General features: G+C 39.6%; 1 protein-coding gene across 1 annotated transcript in view; it reads left to right on the plus strand.

The window, feature by feature from the left end:
- Positions 1–664: 664 nt before the first annotated feature.
- Positions 665–21,206, plus strand: part of mtpap (mitochondrial poly(A) polymerase) — a 100,016-nt gene continuing 79,474 nt past the window's right edge. The window contains exons 1-4 of the mRNA XM_034172433.1: positions 665–846; positions 4,177–4,343; positions 11,962–12,195; positions 17,314–17,538. Coding sequence (XP_034028324.1) covers positions 666–846; positions 4,177–4,343; positions 11,962–12,195; positions 17,314–17,538 — 807 coding nt within the window. The 5' untranslated portion in view covers position 665. The remainder of the gene's footprint in view (positions 847–4,176; positions 4,344–11,961; positions 12,196–17,313; positions 17,539–21,206) is intronic.

A 21,206-nucleotide genomic window follows, 5' to 3' on the forward strand; every position in this document is an offset into this window, starting at 1 on the left:
CGTTTTCCTATAAATAATTATGATGGCTTTTAGAACTAACAAATTTAATTTTAACAATCAACCTACGAGGTTGGACACATACGAAATTATTAATAGTGACTCACCAGTATTTCACAGTTCCCATCCCTAGTAACTTCTTGATCCATCTTTGTCAACCTTGAACAAAAACGTTGTATACGCAGTAGTTACGACCGCCATTGGCACCAGATGTAAAATCAGGATGAAATGTTTGAAGTGTGCGTGTGTGTGTTTATTTGTCCCACATATGATGTTGCCCCCTGGCTTGAGGTTGCACAATTCTTGATTCTTGCACATTTTTTCTTATGATGTAAACAGTTGATATGCTCAGGTTTTTTTTTTTTTTTTTTTTTTTGGTCCATTGTAGCACAATAAAATAAATGCAAAAAGTGAAGCAAATGTTATTCAAAGTGACAGCATTCTAAAAGCTAGATAGATCTGTACTCTCTATGCCTTGTATTATTTATTACTTGTAATTTGTGTTATGGCCAAAGCAGATGGTCACCCCTCGGAGTCAAATCTATGCAGGGCAGAGGTGGTGGATGAACCTACAGTACTTTTCTGCTGGAGTCGTCCTTTTCCTCTTGACCGCTGCAAGCAATTAAACTTGATCCCTTTCATTTGCCGTAGCTCAAGGAGGCCTGCGCATGCGCGCAGGCTCCTTCTTGTTCAGAAAAATGGCGTCGCCCTTCGGAGTGTGCAGGTTGTGTCGTTCGTGGCCGAGCGGCGGTGTGTTGAACTCTCTGCACAAAACCGACAGATTACTGAGCAGAAATCTGGGGATCGATGTCGCTGTTGCTCAAACTGAAGGCCGTCATGATGAATCAGGTTAGGACGTAACGAATTGAGGGGAAAACTTGAAGCTAAGCTAGTACATGCTGTCATACAAAACTTTCATTTTTAACTGTAGCTTAAAAATAACTTTTGTTTTTGCTGCTTATCCACTTTTCTCCTGTATTACAGACTTAAATTCACTTTCGCATCCAAACTAGGTGCTGAAAGATATTTCACCAAATATTAGCTGTAAACACCAAAATAATTTTTGTTTGTAAGTGTGTTGTGGAAGAAGTGTGGCTGTTTAGCCTTGGAGCACTGTGGGGGTACATTTACGTATTTCAAAAACAAATACATTTCTAACATGCTTTGAACTGATTTTGACCCAACATGACTGAGAGCTGGTTTCAATTTATTGAGAAAAATAACTCGCCTATTCATTTGAGTTAAATCCTGTCAAGACAAAGTATTGTTGAATGAGTCCAGGGAAGTAATATCATTAAGAGATAAGATCAGAATTTATTCACATTAAGCCTGATTTTGGTTCACACACAGAAAGGGTAAATTCAGTGCGGAAGAATCTTCCTGTTTTTCACGCATGCGCAGATAGGGAATATACAGTAGATCCACCTTGGATCTACTGTGTTGACCCAGAGTGAAAAGAAGCGAGAACCTGAAGGGATGTGAGGGATGGAACTCAGTCTAGTCAGTGCTTCTTGGTGTTTTGGGCTAGCAACAATTTCTCAACTGAAGATAGATGTATAATAGAAAATTGTATGAGTAGTAGATATTGTGAAATACTACAAAAAAAAAAGAACAAATTTCATTGTTATTGTTACTTTTCTCATTTTGCTCAAGGTCATCAAGTCTCCCATGGGCCTTCTGGCAAACCAGCTGAATTTTTTCTTTTTTCAGGAAATCCTTGTCTGTTCCACATGAAGCTGTGTATCTGGTGAAAAAACAGACAAAAGTTGCACTGCATAGTTTTTCAAGTAACTGCTGCAGAAGCCTATACCTCCATCAGAGTTGTCATAGGTGTCTTATTGGTGGCTTCCCTCACTAGTTTCCTTCTTGTGCAGTTGCTTAGTTTTTGAGAACTGCCTACTCCAGACAGATTTGCCATGCAGTACAATACTGTTTTTTCATATTTAATGATACAAAATGTGAAGTCCAACTCCTGTTCGGTGACTTGGAAATATTTGTCAATCTGGATTCTGTGTTTTCTAAAGAAAACTGATTGTGATGATGATGATGTGCATTCACAATAATTCTTGTCTGCAGTCATTCTTGGGGAAAAAAAAAAAGGCAATTTGAAAACTGAAAATTCTGTTTAAATGATTCAGCACTTAGCGAAAGTTTGGCAATTGGTATTCACACTGGCATGAACACTGCCATCTACTGGATGGCAGTGTGAATACCAAATACCACACATTCGCTAAGTGCTGAATCACTTAGCCTAACAAACAGAATTTTCAGTTTTCAGACTGCCTTTTTTTTTTTACAAATGGGAAAAAATTACATATTTACAAAGACAGATTTATTTGTAAAAACCAACACACACATTACAGTAACTTGTGTGTTGGTTTTTACACATATATAACCGACCAACCACTGATGACAGGAAACTCATTTTCCCATAATGCCTTTTGGCATGTGTGTCTGTAAACAGTAAAACCTTCAAAATTAGTGCATTACTTTAAAACAAAAGCATATAGCTGATATTTTCACTTTGTGAAAACGACAGAGGTGTGCCGTTAATTTCGATAACTTGTCCAGAATTAGTTTGTTTAAAATTTTACCATAAGCCAAAACTGCCTTGCTGTACATGTCTCCTGCAACACATCGACAAAACTGTATGGCTGTGAAAATAAATGATTTTTTTTTTTTTTCCTCTCCTTCTTTTCTCTCTGGTCACCAGGTCTCTTTTGCTGAGGGAAGGCTGATCTTAGACAGAATGCTGGCTCATTGTTGTTTGTGATTGCCTTTGAATTTATTCAGTAGCTGCCAGTGTACTGGAGTCAATACTAAAAGTTATCGGTTTAGCTTTTAGCTGTAACTTACACTAATTTTTTAGGGGTTTACCGGTTTAGCTTTATAAAAGTTAACTTTTTAGTTAGCGGATTAACGGTTATTGAAGCTAACTTTGTGGTTAGCTGTATCCACCAGTAGCTATAAATAACTGAGCATTAGTAGCTGAATCAAGTCAGTGTCTGGAGGAACACATGACAACATAATCATCATGTTGCAGTTATCACTTGCAAACAAAACATGTTTGAACATGGAGTGTTATTCTGTCTGAAAGAAAAGTCCAGTTGTATGTTATAGTTGGATAATTAATTGATAAATGAATCACACACTCATCTTCAACCGCTTAGTCCAATTAAGGGTCACAGGGGGCTGGAGCCTATCCCAGCAGTCATAGAGCGCAAGGTGGGTTCACCCAGGACAGGACATCAGTCTGTCGCAGGCCATATATAGACAAACAAACACATTCACAGCTGCATACACACCTTCGGACAACTTAAAGTTTCTAATTCACCCAACCCGTATGTCTTTGGATGTGGGAAGAAGGCGGAGCGCCCGGAGGGACTCCACGCAAACATGGGGAGAACATGCAAAAGCCACACAGAAAGGCCACAGGTGGGAATTTGGGTTTTGAAACGCTACCCTGATCAAACAAACTGATTGACAGCTCTGGTGGGGTGTGACCAGGCAAGGTGGCCAATCAGATTCCAGGGGCAGCCGGTGCTTCCTCAGTGGCCACGCCCCTTTTCTCACGGTGCTGCCTTATTACGCATTCCTCAGGTAAAAAAGAAGGCTGTATGCAGTAGACCTTTTGCTTGTCATGCTTCAGTAAAGTAAGCCCCTTCGGCTGCTCCCTTGTTTTCACTTGGGGTCGTCACAGCAAATCCAAGGTGGATCTGCATGTTGAATTGGCACTAGTTTTACGCCGGATGCCCTTCCTGACGCAACTCCCATTACACGGAGAAATGTGGCAGGGGTGAGATTTAAACCGGGACCCTTCCGCACTGAAACCAAGTGCAATAACCACTTGGCCACCACCCCTGCCGCTTGTCATGCTTCAGTGTTCTGGAATAATCTACCTCGTGAAATCTGTACATTGTTTTTCGGTAAAAAAAAATCAGATTATTATTATTACATAATTTAATAACATAATCAAAACAGTAAAGAACAGATGAGTCAGTAATGGAACTAAATGTTAGACTTCTACTGTGAAGCTTTTTTGCAAGACAAATATAAGCTAACCAAGGTTTGAACAGTGACAAGATATACTACTTCACAACAGCCGGTGGTTCAGAAATCAATTTAGTTATGAGGAATTTCCAAGGAATGTTGTTTAATACTTTGTTTTTGTGTTGTCAGAAGAAAAAGGTGGATTCAAGGATTTGCAAGCTGTCCAGGCGGAGAGACAAGAACAAGCTGAGAGATCTGTTCTCATTAGCTACCACTCCAAAATAAGAGAGAAAACATTCCTCAAGTTTGTATCCAGGCATGGTGACATCAAGAAATATTTTTATTATGAAAGCTATGTAAGTGAGTGCTGGAGCACCATTGATAAATGAGTTGTGGAGTTTTTTTTTTTTTTGGCTGTTTTTTTAAACATATTTATTACCTGTACTGTACATACAGCTGAGGTCAGAAGTTTACATACACTCATGGATATGAATGCCATGGTAATTTTTGGCTTTTAATAATGTCTTTGAACTCTTCTTTTGCCAAGCTGGAATGATTGTACAGCATGCATCTTTCATGACTTTAAAAAAAAAACAAGAGTTAGGTGCACAAATTTTAATTTATTTTGGATTTTCTCTCATCCACACAAAGCCAAAATTATGCATTTATGCAAAATTATGACCTTTAAGCGTAGTCCACAAATTTTCAGTTGGGGCTTTGGGAAGGCCACTCCAGAAGATTAATGCTAGCTTGTTTTTTTTCAACCCACAATCAGTCTTCATGTGTCCTTGGGATCATTGTCCTGTTGGAAAACCTAATTATGGCCAAGTTGATCGAGTTGTTGATTTGAGGTGACCTCCTTCATTATTCTATCCATTTTGTGCAATGTACAAGTACCATTGGCAGTAAAACAGCTCCAGAGCATGATGCTACCATCACCATGCTTGACAGTTGGTACAGTGTTCTTAGGTTTGAATCACACCAGTTATATCTTTGGGCAAGGTATTTTATTCCAGTTGCCTAGTTTTTTGGAGGAGACTTTCAGCCGTCAGGCCCGTGTAGGGGGAGACACACCTTTTGTTCGCTAACGGAGCTGCTTCATTTGTCGTAAAGGGCAGGGAATTATTCCGGTGAAGTAGTCACATTCCTAAGCTACTGATAACCTGCTCTTTAACCTATGATGATGGATATTGTGATGTATTTTGTGTTTGTTTCAGATGAATATTTGGCAACTGTTTGACACTTATATGACACTTATGTGTTGGTAGTGTCATCAATCAATCAATCTTAGGTTTGAAAGCCTCACCTTTACTCCTCCAAACAAACCATTGTCATTGCGGCCAAATAGATAATCTTTGTCTCATCTGATCATAAACTCTTCTCCAGAAGACATTGAGTCCTTAGGACTTTCCCATAGGTTCTAAGCATTGGTCAGTCCAATGAGTGCTGTCAAGCGCAACCTTTTCATGCTGGCAAAGAGAAACTGCCAGCTGTAGTCAACCATGATGTTACCCCCCCTGGACAAGGGGTGAACCACAGCAAAACATAAAGTGACTCTCTTCCTTCCCCACTCCCAAGGATGACCAAACTACAAGGATCTGCAGTCCAAAATATAATAGATTTATTATTCTTAAACAAAAGGCTTCAGGGTGAGAAAACACCCAGAATAACAAACAAAACAATCTTTAAAGTACCTTCCTTTACCTAGTTATCAAATAAAAACCAAAAAAACAGTCTGTTACCTAAAACTCCTAGGGAAGAAACTGGAGAAAATGTGATCAAAATAAAACAGCTTATCACCTGTCCTGAAAAAGAATGTGGACTGCTTCCCAAGCTAGTGGTTACAGTATTTCCAAAAGTAACAACAACAAAAAAAAGTGTGTGTGTATATATATATACACACACACACACACACCAGCTGAGAGCAGGAAGAAGGTGAAGTGTTTGATGTTGGGTTCAACCTTTTAACGCTGGAGCCTTTATTGCTGGGCCAGGCAGCCGGTGCCATCTGTACTAGCTCACATGGAAAAGGAAACTCAAAGGATGACCAGCACCTCACCTAGGTGCCTTACACCACAAACATACTATATACGATCCCAGCGTCATAACAATCGTCATTAAATAGGAGTTAATAGGCCTATCATTGTCACATTATCAGACATTGTAGAACCTTCACCAGCACTTATTAAAAGATTTAAGTGCATATGTTTCAGCTTCATATGTATAACTTTGACCCTGTGTGGATTAGAGAAGATCCTAAATAAATGCAAACGTGTGCACAAAATTCTTGCCCATTCATGCCCATGATGAGTATACAGATAGGTGGGCTAGGAACCTATGACATTTAATGTTTTCTTCTTCTTCAAAAAAAATCCCAACGGGTGTTTTTAATAGAGCAAGGAATTTTCAACACAGCATTTCTAAACATCTAGTTTTATTTTGGATGCTTACATTATTTTACTTTACACACAAAATTATTTCACAGAAATGTTGAGCCATAGGACAACCCACTGTTGTGCAATGATGTGCTTTCACTTTGTAATGCTCAAAGTTTGTCAAGTTAAATCTGAGGGTTCCCTCCCAATATACACACAGTATAAAACCTTTGGGGTTTGAGCTGTCGCTTGAGAAAGCATCAAAAATAATCACTTCAGACATGGGAAAGATAATTGTTATTGCTTACAAAACAGGAGGAGGAGTTATCACAACATTTCCAAGTGTCAAGAACTGGAGTGAGAAGTATCCATCAAGAAATTCAAAGAGACTCTCACAGTACAGAACAAGCCTGGAGGAGGTAGGATGCAAAATATTTCAGAGACTCTGGAATGAAAACTAGTCAGATGTGTTTAAAGAGTCCCAGAACAGGCACTAGTGAATGACTTGGTCAAGTTGGGAATTGTAGTCTCAAAGAATACAATCACTAGACCCCTGGACAGGAATGGACTGCGAGGTTGCAGACCAACAAAAACACCACTTCTGCAAAAGAGACACCTTCAATCAAGCCACACTGAAGTATGCTAAGGACACTCTGGAGAAAGATTATGCATACTGGAAGTGTGTCCTCTGGTCAGATGAGAGCTGTTTGGCACTAAATGTGTTGCTTATGTTTGGAGGAAGACGGGAAAGGCGCATAACCCAAAGAACACCATCCCCACAGTGAAACATTTTGGGAGTATCATGCTCTGGCATTGTTTCAGTGCATCTGGAACTGGGAATCTTCACAAGCTGGAAGGAACTATGAAGAAAGGAGGATATATGAAGATTTTGAATGAAATCCTCAAGCAGTCAGCAGCAAAATTGGGTCTGAGACTTTACGTTGTCTTCCAACATAACGACCCAAAACATATGTTGCTCCTGGTGAAGAACTACAACCCCAATTCCAATGAAGTTAGGATGTTGTATAAAATGTAAAGTAATAACAGAATACAATGATTTGCAAATTCTCTTCAACCTATGTTCAATTGAACTTTGTTTTTGTGCAAATATTTGCTCATTTTGAAATGGATGCCTGCAACACATTTAAAAAAGTTGGGACGGGGCAACAAAAGACTGGGAAAGTTGATGAATGCTCAAAGAACATATGTTTGGAAACAGGTGAGTGTCATGATTGAGTATAAAAGGAGCATCCCCAAAAGGCTGAGCCATTCACAAGCAAAAATGGGGTGAGGATCACCAATTTGTGAACAACTGCGTGGAAAAAATACTCCAATAGTTTAAGAACATTGCTTCTCAATGTTCAGTTGCAAGGAATTTAGGGATTCCATCATCTACAGTCCATAATATAATCATAACATTCAGAGAATCTGGAGAACTTTCTACACGTAAGCGGCAAGGCCAAAAACCAACATTGAATGCTCGTGACCTTCGATCCCTTGGGCGGTACTGCATTAAAAACTGACATACAACCCCTGGCAATAATTATGGAATCACCGGCCTCGGAGGATGTTCATTCAGTTGTTTAATTTTGTAGAAAAAAGCAGATCACAGACATGACACAAAACTAAAGTAATTTCAAATGGCAACTTTTTGGCTTTAAGAAACACTAAGAAATCAGGAAGAAATTGTGGCAGTCAGTAACGGTTACTTTTTTAGACCAAGCAGAGGGACAAAAATATGGAATCACTCAATTCTGAGGAATAAATTATGGAATCACCCTGTAAATTTTCATCCCCAAAACTAACACCTGCATCACATCAGATCTGCTCGTTAGTCTGCATCTAAAAAGGAGTGATCACACCTTGGAGAGCTGTTGCACCAAGTGGACTGACATGAATCATGGCTCCAACACGAGAGATGTCAATTGAAACAAAGGAGAGGATTATCAAACTCTTAAGAGGGTAAATCATCACGCAATGTTGCAAAAGATGTTGGTTGTTCAGTCAGCTGTGTCTAAACTCTGGACCAAATACAAACAACATGGGAAGGTTGTTAAAGGCAAACATACTGGTAGACAAAGGAAGACATCAAAGCATCAAGACAGAAAACTTAAAGCAATATGTCTCAAAAATTGAAAATGCACAACAAAACAAATGAGGGACGAATGGGAGGAAACTGGAGTCAACGTCTGACCAAACTGTAAGAAACCGCCTAAAGGAAATGGGATTTACATACAGGAAAGCTAAACGAAAGCCATCATTAACACCTAAACAGAAAAAAACAAGGTTACAGTGGGCTAAGGAAAAGCAATCGTGGACTGTGGATGGCTGGATGAAAGTCATATTCAGTGATGAATCTCGAATCGGCATTGGGCAAGGTGATGATGCTGGAAGTTTTGTTTGGTGCCGTTCCAATGAGATTTATAAAGATGACTGCCTGAAGAGAACATGTAAATTTCCACAGTCATTGATGATATGGGGCTGCATGTCAGGTAAAGGCACTGGGGAGATGGCTGTCATTACATCATAAATAAATGCACAAGTTTACGTTGATATTTTGGACACTTTTCTTATCCCATCAATTGAAAGGATGTTTGGGGATGATGAAATCATTTTTCAAGATGATAATGCATCTTGGCAAAGAGCAAAAACTGTGAAAACATTCCTTGCAAAAAGACACATAGGGTCAATGTCATGGCCTGCAAATAGTCCGGATCTTAATCCAGTTGAAAATCTTTGGTGGAAGTTGAAGAAAATGGTCCATGACAAGGCTCCAACCTGCAAAGCTGATCTGGCAACAGCAATCAGAGAAAGTTGGAGCCAGATTGATGAAGAGTACTGTTTGTCACTCATTAAGTCCATGCCTCAGAGACTGCAAGCTGTTATAAAAGCCAGAGGTGGTGCAACAAAATACTAGTGATGTGTTGGAGCGTTCTTTTGTTTTTCATGATTCCATAATTTTTCCTCAGAATTGAGCGATTCCGTATTTTTTTTCCCTCTGCTTGGTCTAAAAAAGTAACCGTTACTGACTGCACAATGTTTTTCCTGATTTCTTATAGTGTTTCTTAAAGCCAGAACGTTGCCATTTGAAATGACTTTAGTTTTGTGTCATGTCTGTGATCTGCTTTTTTTCTACAAAATTAAACAACTGAATGAACATACTCCGAGGCCGGTGATTCCATAATTTTTGCCAGGGGTTGTAGTGTAAAGGATCTTACTGCGTGGGCTCAGGAACACTTCAGAAAACCATTGTCACTTCACACAGTTCGTCGCTACATCTACAAGTGCAAGTTAAAACTCTACCATGCAAAGGGAAAGCCATACATCAGAAACATCCAGAAATGCTGCTGCCTTCTCTGGGCCCGAGCTCATTTGAAATGGACAGACGCAAAGTGGAAAAGTGTGCTGTGGTCTGATGAGTCCATATTGTTTTTGGAAATCATGGACATTGTGTCCTCCAGAAAGAGAGAGGAAAAAAAAAAAAAAGACCATCCAGATTGTTACCAGCGCAAAGTTCAAAAGGCAGCATCTGTGATGGTTTAGGGGTGTGTTAGTGCCCATGGCATGGGCAACTTACACTTCTGTGATGGCACCATCAATGCTGAAAGGTACATCCAGGTTTTGGAGCAACCCATGCTGCCATCCAAGCAACGTCTTTTTCAGGCACATCCCTGCTTATTTCAGCAAGTTAATGCCAAGACACATTCTGCACGTGTTACAACAGCGTGGCTTCGTAGTAAAAGAGTGCGGGTACTAGACGGGCCTTCCTGCAGTCCAGACCTGTCGCTCATTGAAAATGTGTGGCACATTATGAAGGCCAAAATAGGACAATGGAGACCCCGGACTGTTGAACAACTGAAGTAGTACATCAAGCAAGAATGGGAAAGAATTCCACCTACAAAGCTTCAACAATTAATGTCCTCAGTTCCCAAAGGCTTAGTTGAGTGTTGTTAGAAGGAAAGGTGATGTAACACCGTGGTAAACATACCACTGTCCCAGCTTTGTTGAAACGTGTTGCAGGCATCCATTTCAAAATGAGCAAATATTTGCACAAAAACAAAGTTTATCAGTTTGAACATTAAATATCTTGTCTTTGTGGTGTATTCAATTGAATATAGGTTGAAGAGGATTTGCAAATCATTGCATTCTGTTTTTAATTTACATTTTACACAATGTCTCAACTTCATTGGAATTGGGGTTATATCTCTAGAAGACCAGAGTAAAAGTTACTGACACTCCTGCACAAAGCCTTGACATGGATCCTACTGAAAATCTGTGGAGTGAACTGAAGACCAAGGTTCATGCCAGAAGACCATCAGATTTGGAGGAGCTTGAGAGGTTTTGCCAAAGAAGAAGGGGATGAGATACCTCAGGAGACAACAAATGACTGCAGGCTGTTATCCAGCAAAAAGGGTACAGAATTAACTATTAGCATCAGGGGGTTAATAATTTTGACCCTGGTAGCTTTTGGTTCTTGTGAAATAATTTTGTTTCTATGTGCATCGTACAATAAGTAAGCATCCAAATAAGACTAGGATTTTTTAGAAATGCTGTGTTGAAATGTGTTGCTCTGTTTAAGAAATAAAAAAGCAAATGGGGAAAAGTTTGAAGAAAACATTAAATTTTTATAGGAACTTTGTCCTCATCTCAGATAAGGACAAAATTATTAGCCCACCTATGTGTATACTCATCATGGGCATGGGCAAAAACAACAACAAAAAAAAAAAACCTTGGAAAAATTTTGAAGAAGAAATGTTAAAGTTTATAAAGGGCAAATAATTTTGTCATTTGTATGTAAATTTGCAACCACAACTGTAGGTCTGTCTCGATAATTTCGATATCAGTGTATTTTAATGTGGCCATGTGATTTTTGTCCATGGGGGGGGGGGGAATGTATGTATATATATATATATATATATATATATATATATAAATATGCTGCCCCCCACCCCTCAGTAGGAATGTGCCAACATTTTAGACACACGATGCCAAATAAACTGACAGGTTTCATTTCCGTTGTAAGACTTGGGTGCAGCATGTAAGATGAATGAAGGGGAAAAAAATAAGTTAAATGTTTTATTTCTGGTCAATCTGCTGCTGTTTTCATGTTTGGGTTGTGGACAAAACAAGGTATTTGAGAACATCATTTTGGGCTTAGTGAAGCATTGATAATTATTTTAATAACATTTTATAGCCCAAACAACAAATTGGTTCATGCAGAAAATAAGAAATTAATAGATAATGAAAGTAATTGGTCATTGCACAGGACATAGCTATCTTTGATGTTTTTTCTTTTTTTTTCATGAATGCCTTTTTTATTTCTGACACTTTAGGTTATATTTTGAGATAACAAAAAAATAAAATTGCTTTTGATTTGCTGGTAAATTAACTGAAGTATAATCGACTAATCGGGAAATAATCCATATACTGATAAAATCCATTTAGATTATTGATTCATTATAGAAGTAATCATTAATTTCAGTAGTATCATCTGACAAAAGTAGTTACTGTGATGTGCCCTAGCTGAGCATGCAGTAATTGTGTCACTGGGATTCAGTTAAATGATTAAATGTCATGTATTGATTTTTTTTCTCTTTAGGGAATATATGCACTAGTGGAGTTTGCAAGACGAGAAAGTGTTGCCTCATTACTTGAAGATGCCACAATTCCCACTGTCAAACACGAGTGCATGTTACCTTTCAAATCAAGACTGTTGTTGCTCAAGAATCTCAGTGCAGTGGACCAAGCGAGTCAGCAGCCAAACCTCCCATGCAAACCACAGTCGACCATTCCCATCAGTAAGCTCCTAGAGATGCTGTCCATGGAAGAGAGTGTGAGTGTAAATGAAACTTTTGTGAAATTTGTCAGATAATATCAAAAATAAGACATACTGGTAAACAAACAAACAAGCCAATACATAATAAATGAAATCTGTTGAAAGTTTAATCATTTTGAAAGCTAAATGGCCAATCAGTTGTCAAGATCAAGATATGTATTTGTCACATTTACAGTTATGTACCTACAACATGTAGTGTTTGCAACTCTGAATCACTCCCCAACAGTGGTGGGCAAAAAGTTAGCTTCAATAACAGCTAATCAGCTAACTGAAAAGTTATCTTTTATGAAGCTAAACAGATAAACCACTCGAAAATGATCGAACGCTACAGCTAACCAATAATCAATAACTTTCAATATTGTCTCTGGTATACTTGCAACTACTAACAAGCTGATTTTGAGTTTTAACACGATGATCGCTTCTGGTAGCATCACAGACTCAAACAATGAGTCAGCACTTATGTCTTTATGCACCCTCCCCACTGTTGGAAGCCCCGGTTTACTACATATCTTGCAGCAGTGAAGCAGTTGAGAGGAGCTACGCTCAACTCTATATACACACAAAAATATGCCATTATTCCTTAACAGCATATAGCAGTGCTGCCGTGAGGCAGAAGTCTTGGAAAATAAAGCAGTTTTGACTTACGGTTTTGATTTATAAAACAAATTAATCTGGATAGAATAACTCCATTAATGTCAATTGTCATTTGTACAAAGTTAAAATATAATGCATATCTTTTAATTTTAAATAATGCACTAATACTGAAGTTTTGTAACAAACACACAGATGCCAAAGGGATTTATGGGTAAAATGAGCCTCCACTAACACTGATTGGTTGACTCATTCATTCTATTTAAAAACCTACACATTATGTGAGGTGTGTGTTGGTGTTTAGATATAAATGTGCTTTTGTAAAATGTGCCATTTTTTTATTTGTAAAAAAAAACAAAAACATTTTCAAAAACCAAAAGTCAAGTTGTGATTAGACAACAGTCTGATATAACCGGGGTCAAAATAAATAGATCAGTGCCATTTTTGGTGCCGAGACACTCAGACCCTAACCCATAATACTATGAGCGTCAGAGAGTTGCTGCGGTTTAAACAGCAGAGAGAGAATCCACGACGACAATTGTAAATGAACATTGCACAACCAAAATGTACATTTTTATTTCTTTTCATCAGCTGCAGTAAGAGGCTGCAACTCTGGTGCATAAAGGTTTAAGCGATATATCAATACTTAAGGCGAATACTGCCATGAACACTACTGGCCAAGAGATGGCAGTAGAGACCCTGACCACTTGCTAAAACAAATATTCCAAATAAATAATCTGTCTGTGTCTGCTACGTTTAAGATGTATGGAATTTATTAAACGCAAACGCAACTCCTTTGTCTGCAGAGGATAGAGCGGTTTCTCCTGGAACTTGCTCTCCTCTGTTTGCAGAGGATAGAACTGTACATCCCCAGTTCCAATGAAGTTGGGATGTTGTGTAAAATGTAAATAAAAACAGAATACAATGATTTACAATTCTTCTTCAACCTATATTCAACTGACTACACCACAAAGACAAGACATTTAACCTTCAAACTGATAAACCTTGTTTATTTTTGTGCAAATATTTGCTTATTTTGAAATGGATGCCTGCAACATATTTCAAAAAAGTTGGGATGGGGTAACAAAAGACTGGGAAAGTTGATGAATGTTCAAAGAACACCTAATTGGAAACAGGTGAGTGTCATGACTGGGTATAAAAGGAGGATCCCCAAAAGGCTCAGCCATTCACAAGCAAAGATGGGGCGGGGATCACCAATTTGTGAACAACGGCATGAAAAAAAGAGTCCAACAGTTTAAGAACAATGTTTCTCAATGTTCAATTGCAAGGAATTTAGGGATTCCATCATCTGCAGTCCATAATATAATCAGAAGATTCAGAGAATCTGGAGAACTTTCAACACGTAAGCGGCAAGGCCGAAAACCAACATTGAATGCCCGTGACCTTCGATTCCTCAGGCAGCACTGCGTTAAAAACTGACATCATTGTGTAAAGGATCTTACCGCATGGGCTCAGGAACACTTCAGAAAACCATTGTCAGTTAACGCAGTTTGTTGCTACATCTACAAGTGCAAGTTAAAACTCTACCATGCAATGCGAAAGCCATACATCAACAACATCCAGAAACTCCACCACCTTCTCTGGGTCCGAGCTCATTTGAAATGGACAGACGCAAAGTGGAAAAGTGTGCTGTGGTCTGATGAGTCCATATTGTTTTTGGAAATCATGGACATCGTGTCCTCCAGAAAAAAAAAAAAAAGAGAGAAAAAGACCATCCAGATTGTTACCAGCGCAAAGTTCAAAAGCCAGCATCTGTGATGGTTTAGGGGTGTGTTAGTGCCCATGGCATGGGCATCTTACACATCTGTGATGGCACCATCTATGCTGAAAGGTACATCCAGGTTTTGGAGCAACACATGCTGCCATCCAAGCAAGAGAGACGTCAGAGACGTCCCTGCTTATTTCAGCAAGTTAATGCCAAGACACATTCTGCACAGTTACAACAGCGTGGCTTTGTAGTAAAAGAGTGCGGGTACTAGACTGGGCTGCCTGCAGTCCAGACCTGTTGCCCATTGAAAATGTGTGGCGCATCTTGAAGCGCAAAATATAACAACGGAGACCTCGGACTGTTGAACTGAAGTCGCACATCAAGCAAGAATGGGAAAGAATTCCACCTACAAAGCTTCAACAATTAGTGTCCTCAGTTCCCAAACTCTTATTGAGTGTTGTTAGAAGGAAAGGTGATGTAACACAATGGTAAACATACCACTGTCCCAGCTTTTTTGAATCGTGTTGCAGGCATCCATTTCAAAATGAACAAATATTTGCACAAAAACAATAAAGTTTGAAAATTAAATATCTTGCCTTTGTGGTGTATTCAATTGAATATAGGTTGAAGAGGTTTTGCAAATCATTGTATTCTGTTTTTATTACATTTTACACAACATTCCAACTTCATTGGGATTGTACAGGTAGTGCTAAACATTGAACAGGTAGGTACTGAAATCTTCGTCAGACTTAATAAATGTTTGTAACTGAACCAAAGATATTTCATATTTTATGTTGTCAGCTTCATTTCTTTTGCTAATATACATCCATTCCTTCATTTAAGCCATGCAAAACATTCCAGCTAAGACACCCAGACAGCTCTGAAGGAGTTGTACCCTTCTGTGTTTGTGGTTGGAGAAACTGCATAGCCTGTTGCATCACCAGTTATACAGCTTCATGATGAAGTGATTAAAAAAAATTGTATTTCTGAAGAAACAATGCACAAAAACATTTTTGGCTGTTTTGAAATTATGCCATTATGTGGTGTCTTCCTGTGGCATTGTTTACAATCTTGTCAAGCATGGCTGGAACACCATCACTGCTTGGTCACATTAGCTACAAGGGACACAGGCAAAGTGACCAGCTGCCATTTATGTACAGTGCTGGAAAGTACTCGCAGCGTTTCCCCTTTTCCCCATTTTCTTATGTTACAGGCTTATTCCAAAATGGATGAAATTATTTTTTTCCTCAAATTTTTTTTGAGATTTTTTGCAAATTTATTAAAAATAAAAGAAAAACTAGGAATCACATGTACTTAAGTATTCACAGCCTTTGCCATGAAGCTTAAAATTGAGCTCAGGTGCAACATGTTTCCACTGATCAACCTTGAGATGTTTTGTACAGATTAATTGGAGTCCACCTGGCATAATTTTAGTTGATTGGCCATGATTTGGAATTGCACACACCTGTTGACATATACACAAGGTCCTACAGATGGCAGTGCATGTCAGAGCACAAAGTATGCATTCAAAGAAATTGTCTAGACCACTGAGACAATATTGTCTCGAGGCACAAATCTGGGGAAGGTTTAAACTGAATGATCGGGGGAGACGGGCCTTTGTCAGAGGTGAGCAAGAACCCGATGGTCACTCTGTCAGAGCTCCAGCATTCCTCTGTGGAGAGAGAAAAACCTTCCAGAAGGACAGCCATCTCTGCAGCAATCCACCAATCAGACCTGTATGGTAGAGTGGCCAGACATAAGCCACTCCTTAGTAAAAGGCACATGGCAGCCCACCTGGAGTTTGCCAAAAGGCACCTGAAGGACTCTCAGACCATGAGAAACAAAATTCTCTGGTCTGTGTGGGATGTCATGTTTGGAGGAAACCAGGCACCATCCCTACAGTGAAGCATGGTGGTGGCAGCATCATGCTGGGGGGATGTTTTTCAGTGGCAGGAACTGGGAGACTAGTCAGGATTGAGGCAAAAATTAATGCAGCAATGTACAGAGACATCCTGGATGAAAACCTGCTCCAGCGTGCTCTTGACCTCAGACTGGTGCGAAGGTTAATCTTTCAGCAGGACAATGACCCTAAGCACACAGACAAGATATCAAAGGAGTGACTTCAGGACAACTCTGTGAATGTCCTTGAGCATCTCTAGAGAGATTTGAAAATGACTGACTTACAGAAAACTGTGTTAGCTTATTAACTTCATTCTCTAACTGTATGTTAGCTCATTTAATAGATTCTCTCAGGCTGGCCCATGTGGTCAAATTCAACAAAAAAGCTCCTGTAGCCTAATGTGTTGAAAAAGGTCATACTGGATCCAATTGAACAGTCTCAGAGTCCATGGTAAATGGACTGCATTTACGTAGTGCTTTTTCCTCATCTGAATCAGAAGCTCAAAGAGCTTTACACAATGATCCCTCACATTCACCAATTCATCCACACACTGATGTCGGTGTGCTCCCATGCAAGGTGCTCAAGTGCACTTTGGCAGCAAGTGGGGGGATTAACGACCTTGGCTAAGGGCCCCTAGTAATTTTTCTGGTCTGACGGGTTGGAACCGAGGATCTTCTGGTCTCAAGCTCCCTGCTTAATCATTAGACCATCACCTCCTGCACCTTGATCAGTTGAATCCAAGCCTCCACTGGTTAAGGCTGTCCTTCACAATATTAGGCAGGTGGTCATAATGTTATGGCTGACCATGTATTCTTTTTATTATATGCATATGACAATTAATATTTAGATGTTTAACTGCAGATGCTTAAATGTAACTTGTTTCATTCCCACTTAGATAGACCAACAGATGACCTCCCTGACACAAGCCTACCAGATAACTGAGGAGAACACCTGTCTGCGTTACTTGGTTTGCTCCCTGCTTAAGGACATTGCTGCTGCGTATTTTCCAGAATGCACCATTAAACCATTTGGTTCGTCAGTGAATGGTTTTGGAAAGCTAGGCTCTGACCTGGACATGTTTCTGGACTTGGATGCCATCAGTGGAAGAAAGGAAAAACAGGTAATTACGCAAATTTGGAGATAACATCTTATGAGTTGGCTTAATAATTAAAGTCAACATTGTCAGCAGAAATGCATGTATTTTCTGGACTCCAGTTTGTTTGTTTTTTTTTTTACTAGTTCAGGAGGTCCTGTGACTGATATTCCAAAGTGACATATATATACAAAAATAATACGGCCACAAGATTAAAAAAAATAAGGGTTTAATGGCATACAAACATTATGGTTTGCTACGCTTTCAGAAGAAACATGATACCCAATATCTTTTTTTTATCATTAAATATATATGTTACATATGTTTCAAATATGTCTGCAATCTCTACGACGTGTATAATCTTCATGATATATTTTCGACATATGCGACTTGTACTCTAGTGCAACTTATAGTTTAGAAAATATGGTAAATACCTTGATCCAGAGATGAGAATGGGCAAAGAAGAAAAACCTCTGAAAATGGGCAGGAGTCTGGTTGATGCTGTAGGCCCCCAGCAGGTCCCGGGGCAGTGCCCGTGGTGGGGGCCATTGAAACTCACAGGTTTGGAGCATTTTAGAGGTATTTCATGAATTTCCATTTTATATTTTTTGTATGTTGAGGTATGTGGAAACCTTACTGTAAACAAAAGAACCTGTCTATGTAGACCTTCTTTCAGTGATACCTGCCTCATGCTCTAGCATATGTACTTAGTATAAATACCATAGCATTGATCAGATATAACTATACTTACCATAACTATTCTTCAGGTGTCTTTCCTTAACCTGCAATGAGCTCTGAAATATACTGGAACTTCATGCATAATCATTTATCGCTTTTAAAATTTAAAGAAGTTAAAGCATATCAAAACAACAGTATTTGTTGTATAGAACAGTGACTTTATTTATATTTCCATTAGCTGCATCCATCGTAGCTTATGTCTGGCATTCTGTAACTTGTTGGTAATTTATGTAAAACTACGTGGATTTCAGCTGTTCCCACTTGTGTAGTATGAAACACTGTTAAATTAGTCCTTGGGTCTGTTGTTGGACTAAACATTTCAGGAAAAAAAAACATGACTTATTTTCCTGGTTACCATAGTAAGCAAAACTGTTGAAGTTAAACAAAACACATCAATACAAAACACTGACAAAATAATTATGTCATGATTGGTAAAAACAAACAACAAATCCTATTTTTCAGACTTCTGAAACTTTGTTTTTGTTTTTTGGTTATAAAATGAAATCCAAATCATATAGTACATGTACCATGCTGAATTTTTATATTCAAATAGGCACTTTTAATATGAAAACTTGGATGGAACCACGGCCATCATGGAAACCACTGACCAACAAAATGTCACTTTTCTACCTCTTTTTGTCCCAGTTGTCCATTATGATGAAAGGAATATGTCAATTTAAAGATATTAAAGTTCTTCTCAGATATGACCTTAATACAATATGAGTTTCCTTGTTTCAGTCTTTAAGTTATTTAGGGTTCCATACATATACTATGACTTGTGTTTTCCTTTTTTGGGCCAACTCACTAAGGAGATGCTCATGGGCTTACCTCTTTTGCTTTAGCTTGAATCTAGCTCTGGCTGCTTTTCCTGCTTCATTAGCTTGTGATTTTACCTGAGTCTTACTGCCCACTGCTTCTCTGATTTCTAGCTGTCTCCTCTTCTCCTCCTGTGCCTGCCTTTTTGCTTCCAAATCTTTCTTGTAGTGACATGCAGCCGCCTTCCTATTCTTGCACAGATTGGCGTCCACTGGATCATGAGTCTTTCTATTGAAAGTTTTGATAGGAGTTTTTTTTTTTTTTTTTTTATTTCAGCCATTTTTTTACAATTTGTATGGCACTGTCGGTTTCAACTTTCATCTAGCAAGATTTACAGTCAGTCACGTCACCCGTAGTATTCAATGAGGATTTCACATGAGGACCATGGAAAATGCTTAGTGCTGCCTGGATGACTCTGCACAAGACTGTATATTTCTCTCGCCGCATCACTTTTGTGGTGCAGTGTGTGGTCCAGTGCCCAAAACACTGCACACCAAGGACCTCAACAGCTTCAGGCCAGTGGCACTTACATCCCACCTGATGAAGACCCTAGAGCGCCTCGTCATGTGTCACCTCGCTCGCTGTCCCACCTGGAGAGGCCCGGCAGCGCTATGAGGATTCTTTTCTTTGACTTCTCCAGCGCTTTCAACACCATCCAGCCGCGGCTCCTGAGGGACAAGCTGGTGATTGCAGGAGTGGACGAGGATCTGGCTGAGTGGGTCCTGGACTACCTCACAAACCAGCCCCAGTTTGTGAGGACCAAGAACTGCTTGTCTGACCTCCTGACCTGCAGTGCGGGGGCCCCCCAGGGGACGGTCCTCGCGCCCTTCCTCTTCACTCTTTACACTGCAGACTTCAGACACAACACAGACAGCTGTCCTGCAGAAGTTCTCCGATGACTCCGCCCTCATTGGACTTATTATGGACGACGATGACGCGGAGTACAGAGGACTAATGCAGGACTTTGTGGACTGGTGTCAGAGGAACCACCTGCTCATCAACGCGGGGAAGACAAAGGAGATGGTGGTGGACTTCAGATGCCGCCCCACTACACTCCCCAGTGAACATCCAGGGAAAGGACATTGAGAGAGTGGACTCTTATAAGTACCTGGGTGTTCATCTGAACAACAAACTGGACTGGACTCACAACACGGATGCACTTTGCAGGAAGGGTCAGAGCCGTCTCTACCTCCTGAGGAGGCTGAGGTCTTTTGGAGTGAGGGGGCCACTCCTGAGGACCTTCTATGACTATGTGGTGGCTTCAGCCATCCTGTACGGTGTGGTCTGCTGGAGCAGCAGCATCACAGAGAAGGACAGGAAAAGGCTGGATAAGATCATCAGGAAATCCTGCTTTGTCCTCTGGACTCTGTGCAGGAGGTGGGGGACAGGAGGGTCCTGGCTAAACTTACATCTATGCTGGACCACGAGTGTCACCCCCTGCTGGACGTTCTGTCTGCTCTGGAGAGCAGTTTCAGTGACAGACTCATCTACCCTCGCTGTGTGAGGGAGAGATTCTGCAGATCATTTCTTCCGGCTGCTGTCAGACTATACAATGAACAATGCTAGTACTGTGGTAACCATAGCAACCAGGACAATAATCATGTCATTACCTGCTGTATTTATTAGGTGCAATAATTTAACTTATGTTGCAAACTTAAGTCACTTTACCTACTATATTTTAACCTGTCCATATTGTAAATACAACCCCTGGCAATAATTATGGAATCACCGGCCTCGGAGGATGTTCATTCAGTTGTTTAATTTTGTAGAAAAAAAGTAGATCACAGACATGACACAAAACTAAAGTCATTTCAAATGGCAACACTCTGGCTTTAGGAAACACTATAAGAAATCAGGAAAATAATTGTGGCAGTCAGTAACGGTTACTTTTTTAGACCAAGCAGAGGGAAAAAAAATATGGACTCACTCAATTCTGAGGAATAAATTATGGAATCGCCCTGTAAATTTTCATCCCCAAAACTAAAATGCACAACAAAACAAATGAGGAACGAATGGGAGGAAACTGGAGTCAACGTCTGTGACCGAACTGTAAGAAACCGCCTAAAGGAAATGGGATTTATATACAGAAAAGCTAAACGAAAGCCATCATTAACACCTAAACAGAAAAAAACAAGGATACA

Source organism: Thalassophryne amazonica, chromosome 1 (genome assembly GCF_902500255.1).
Source record: "Thalassophryne amazonica chromosome 1, fThaAma1.1, whole genome shotgun sequence".
Lineage (NCBI taxonomy): Eukaryota > Metazoa > Chordata > Actinopteri > Batrachoidiformes > Batrachoididae > Thalassophryne > Thalassophryne amazonica.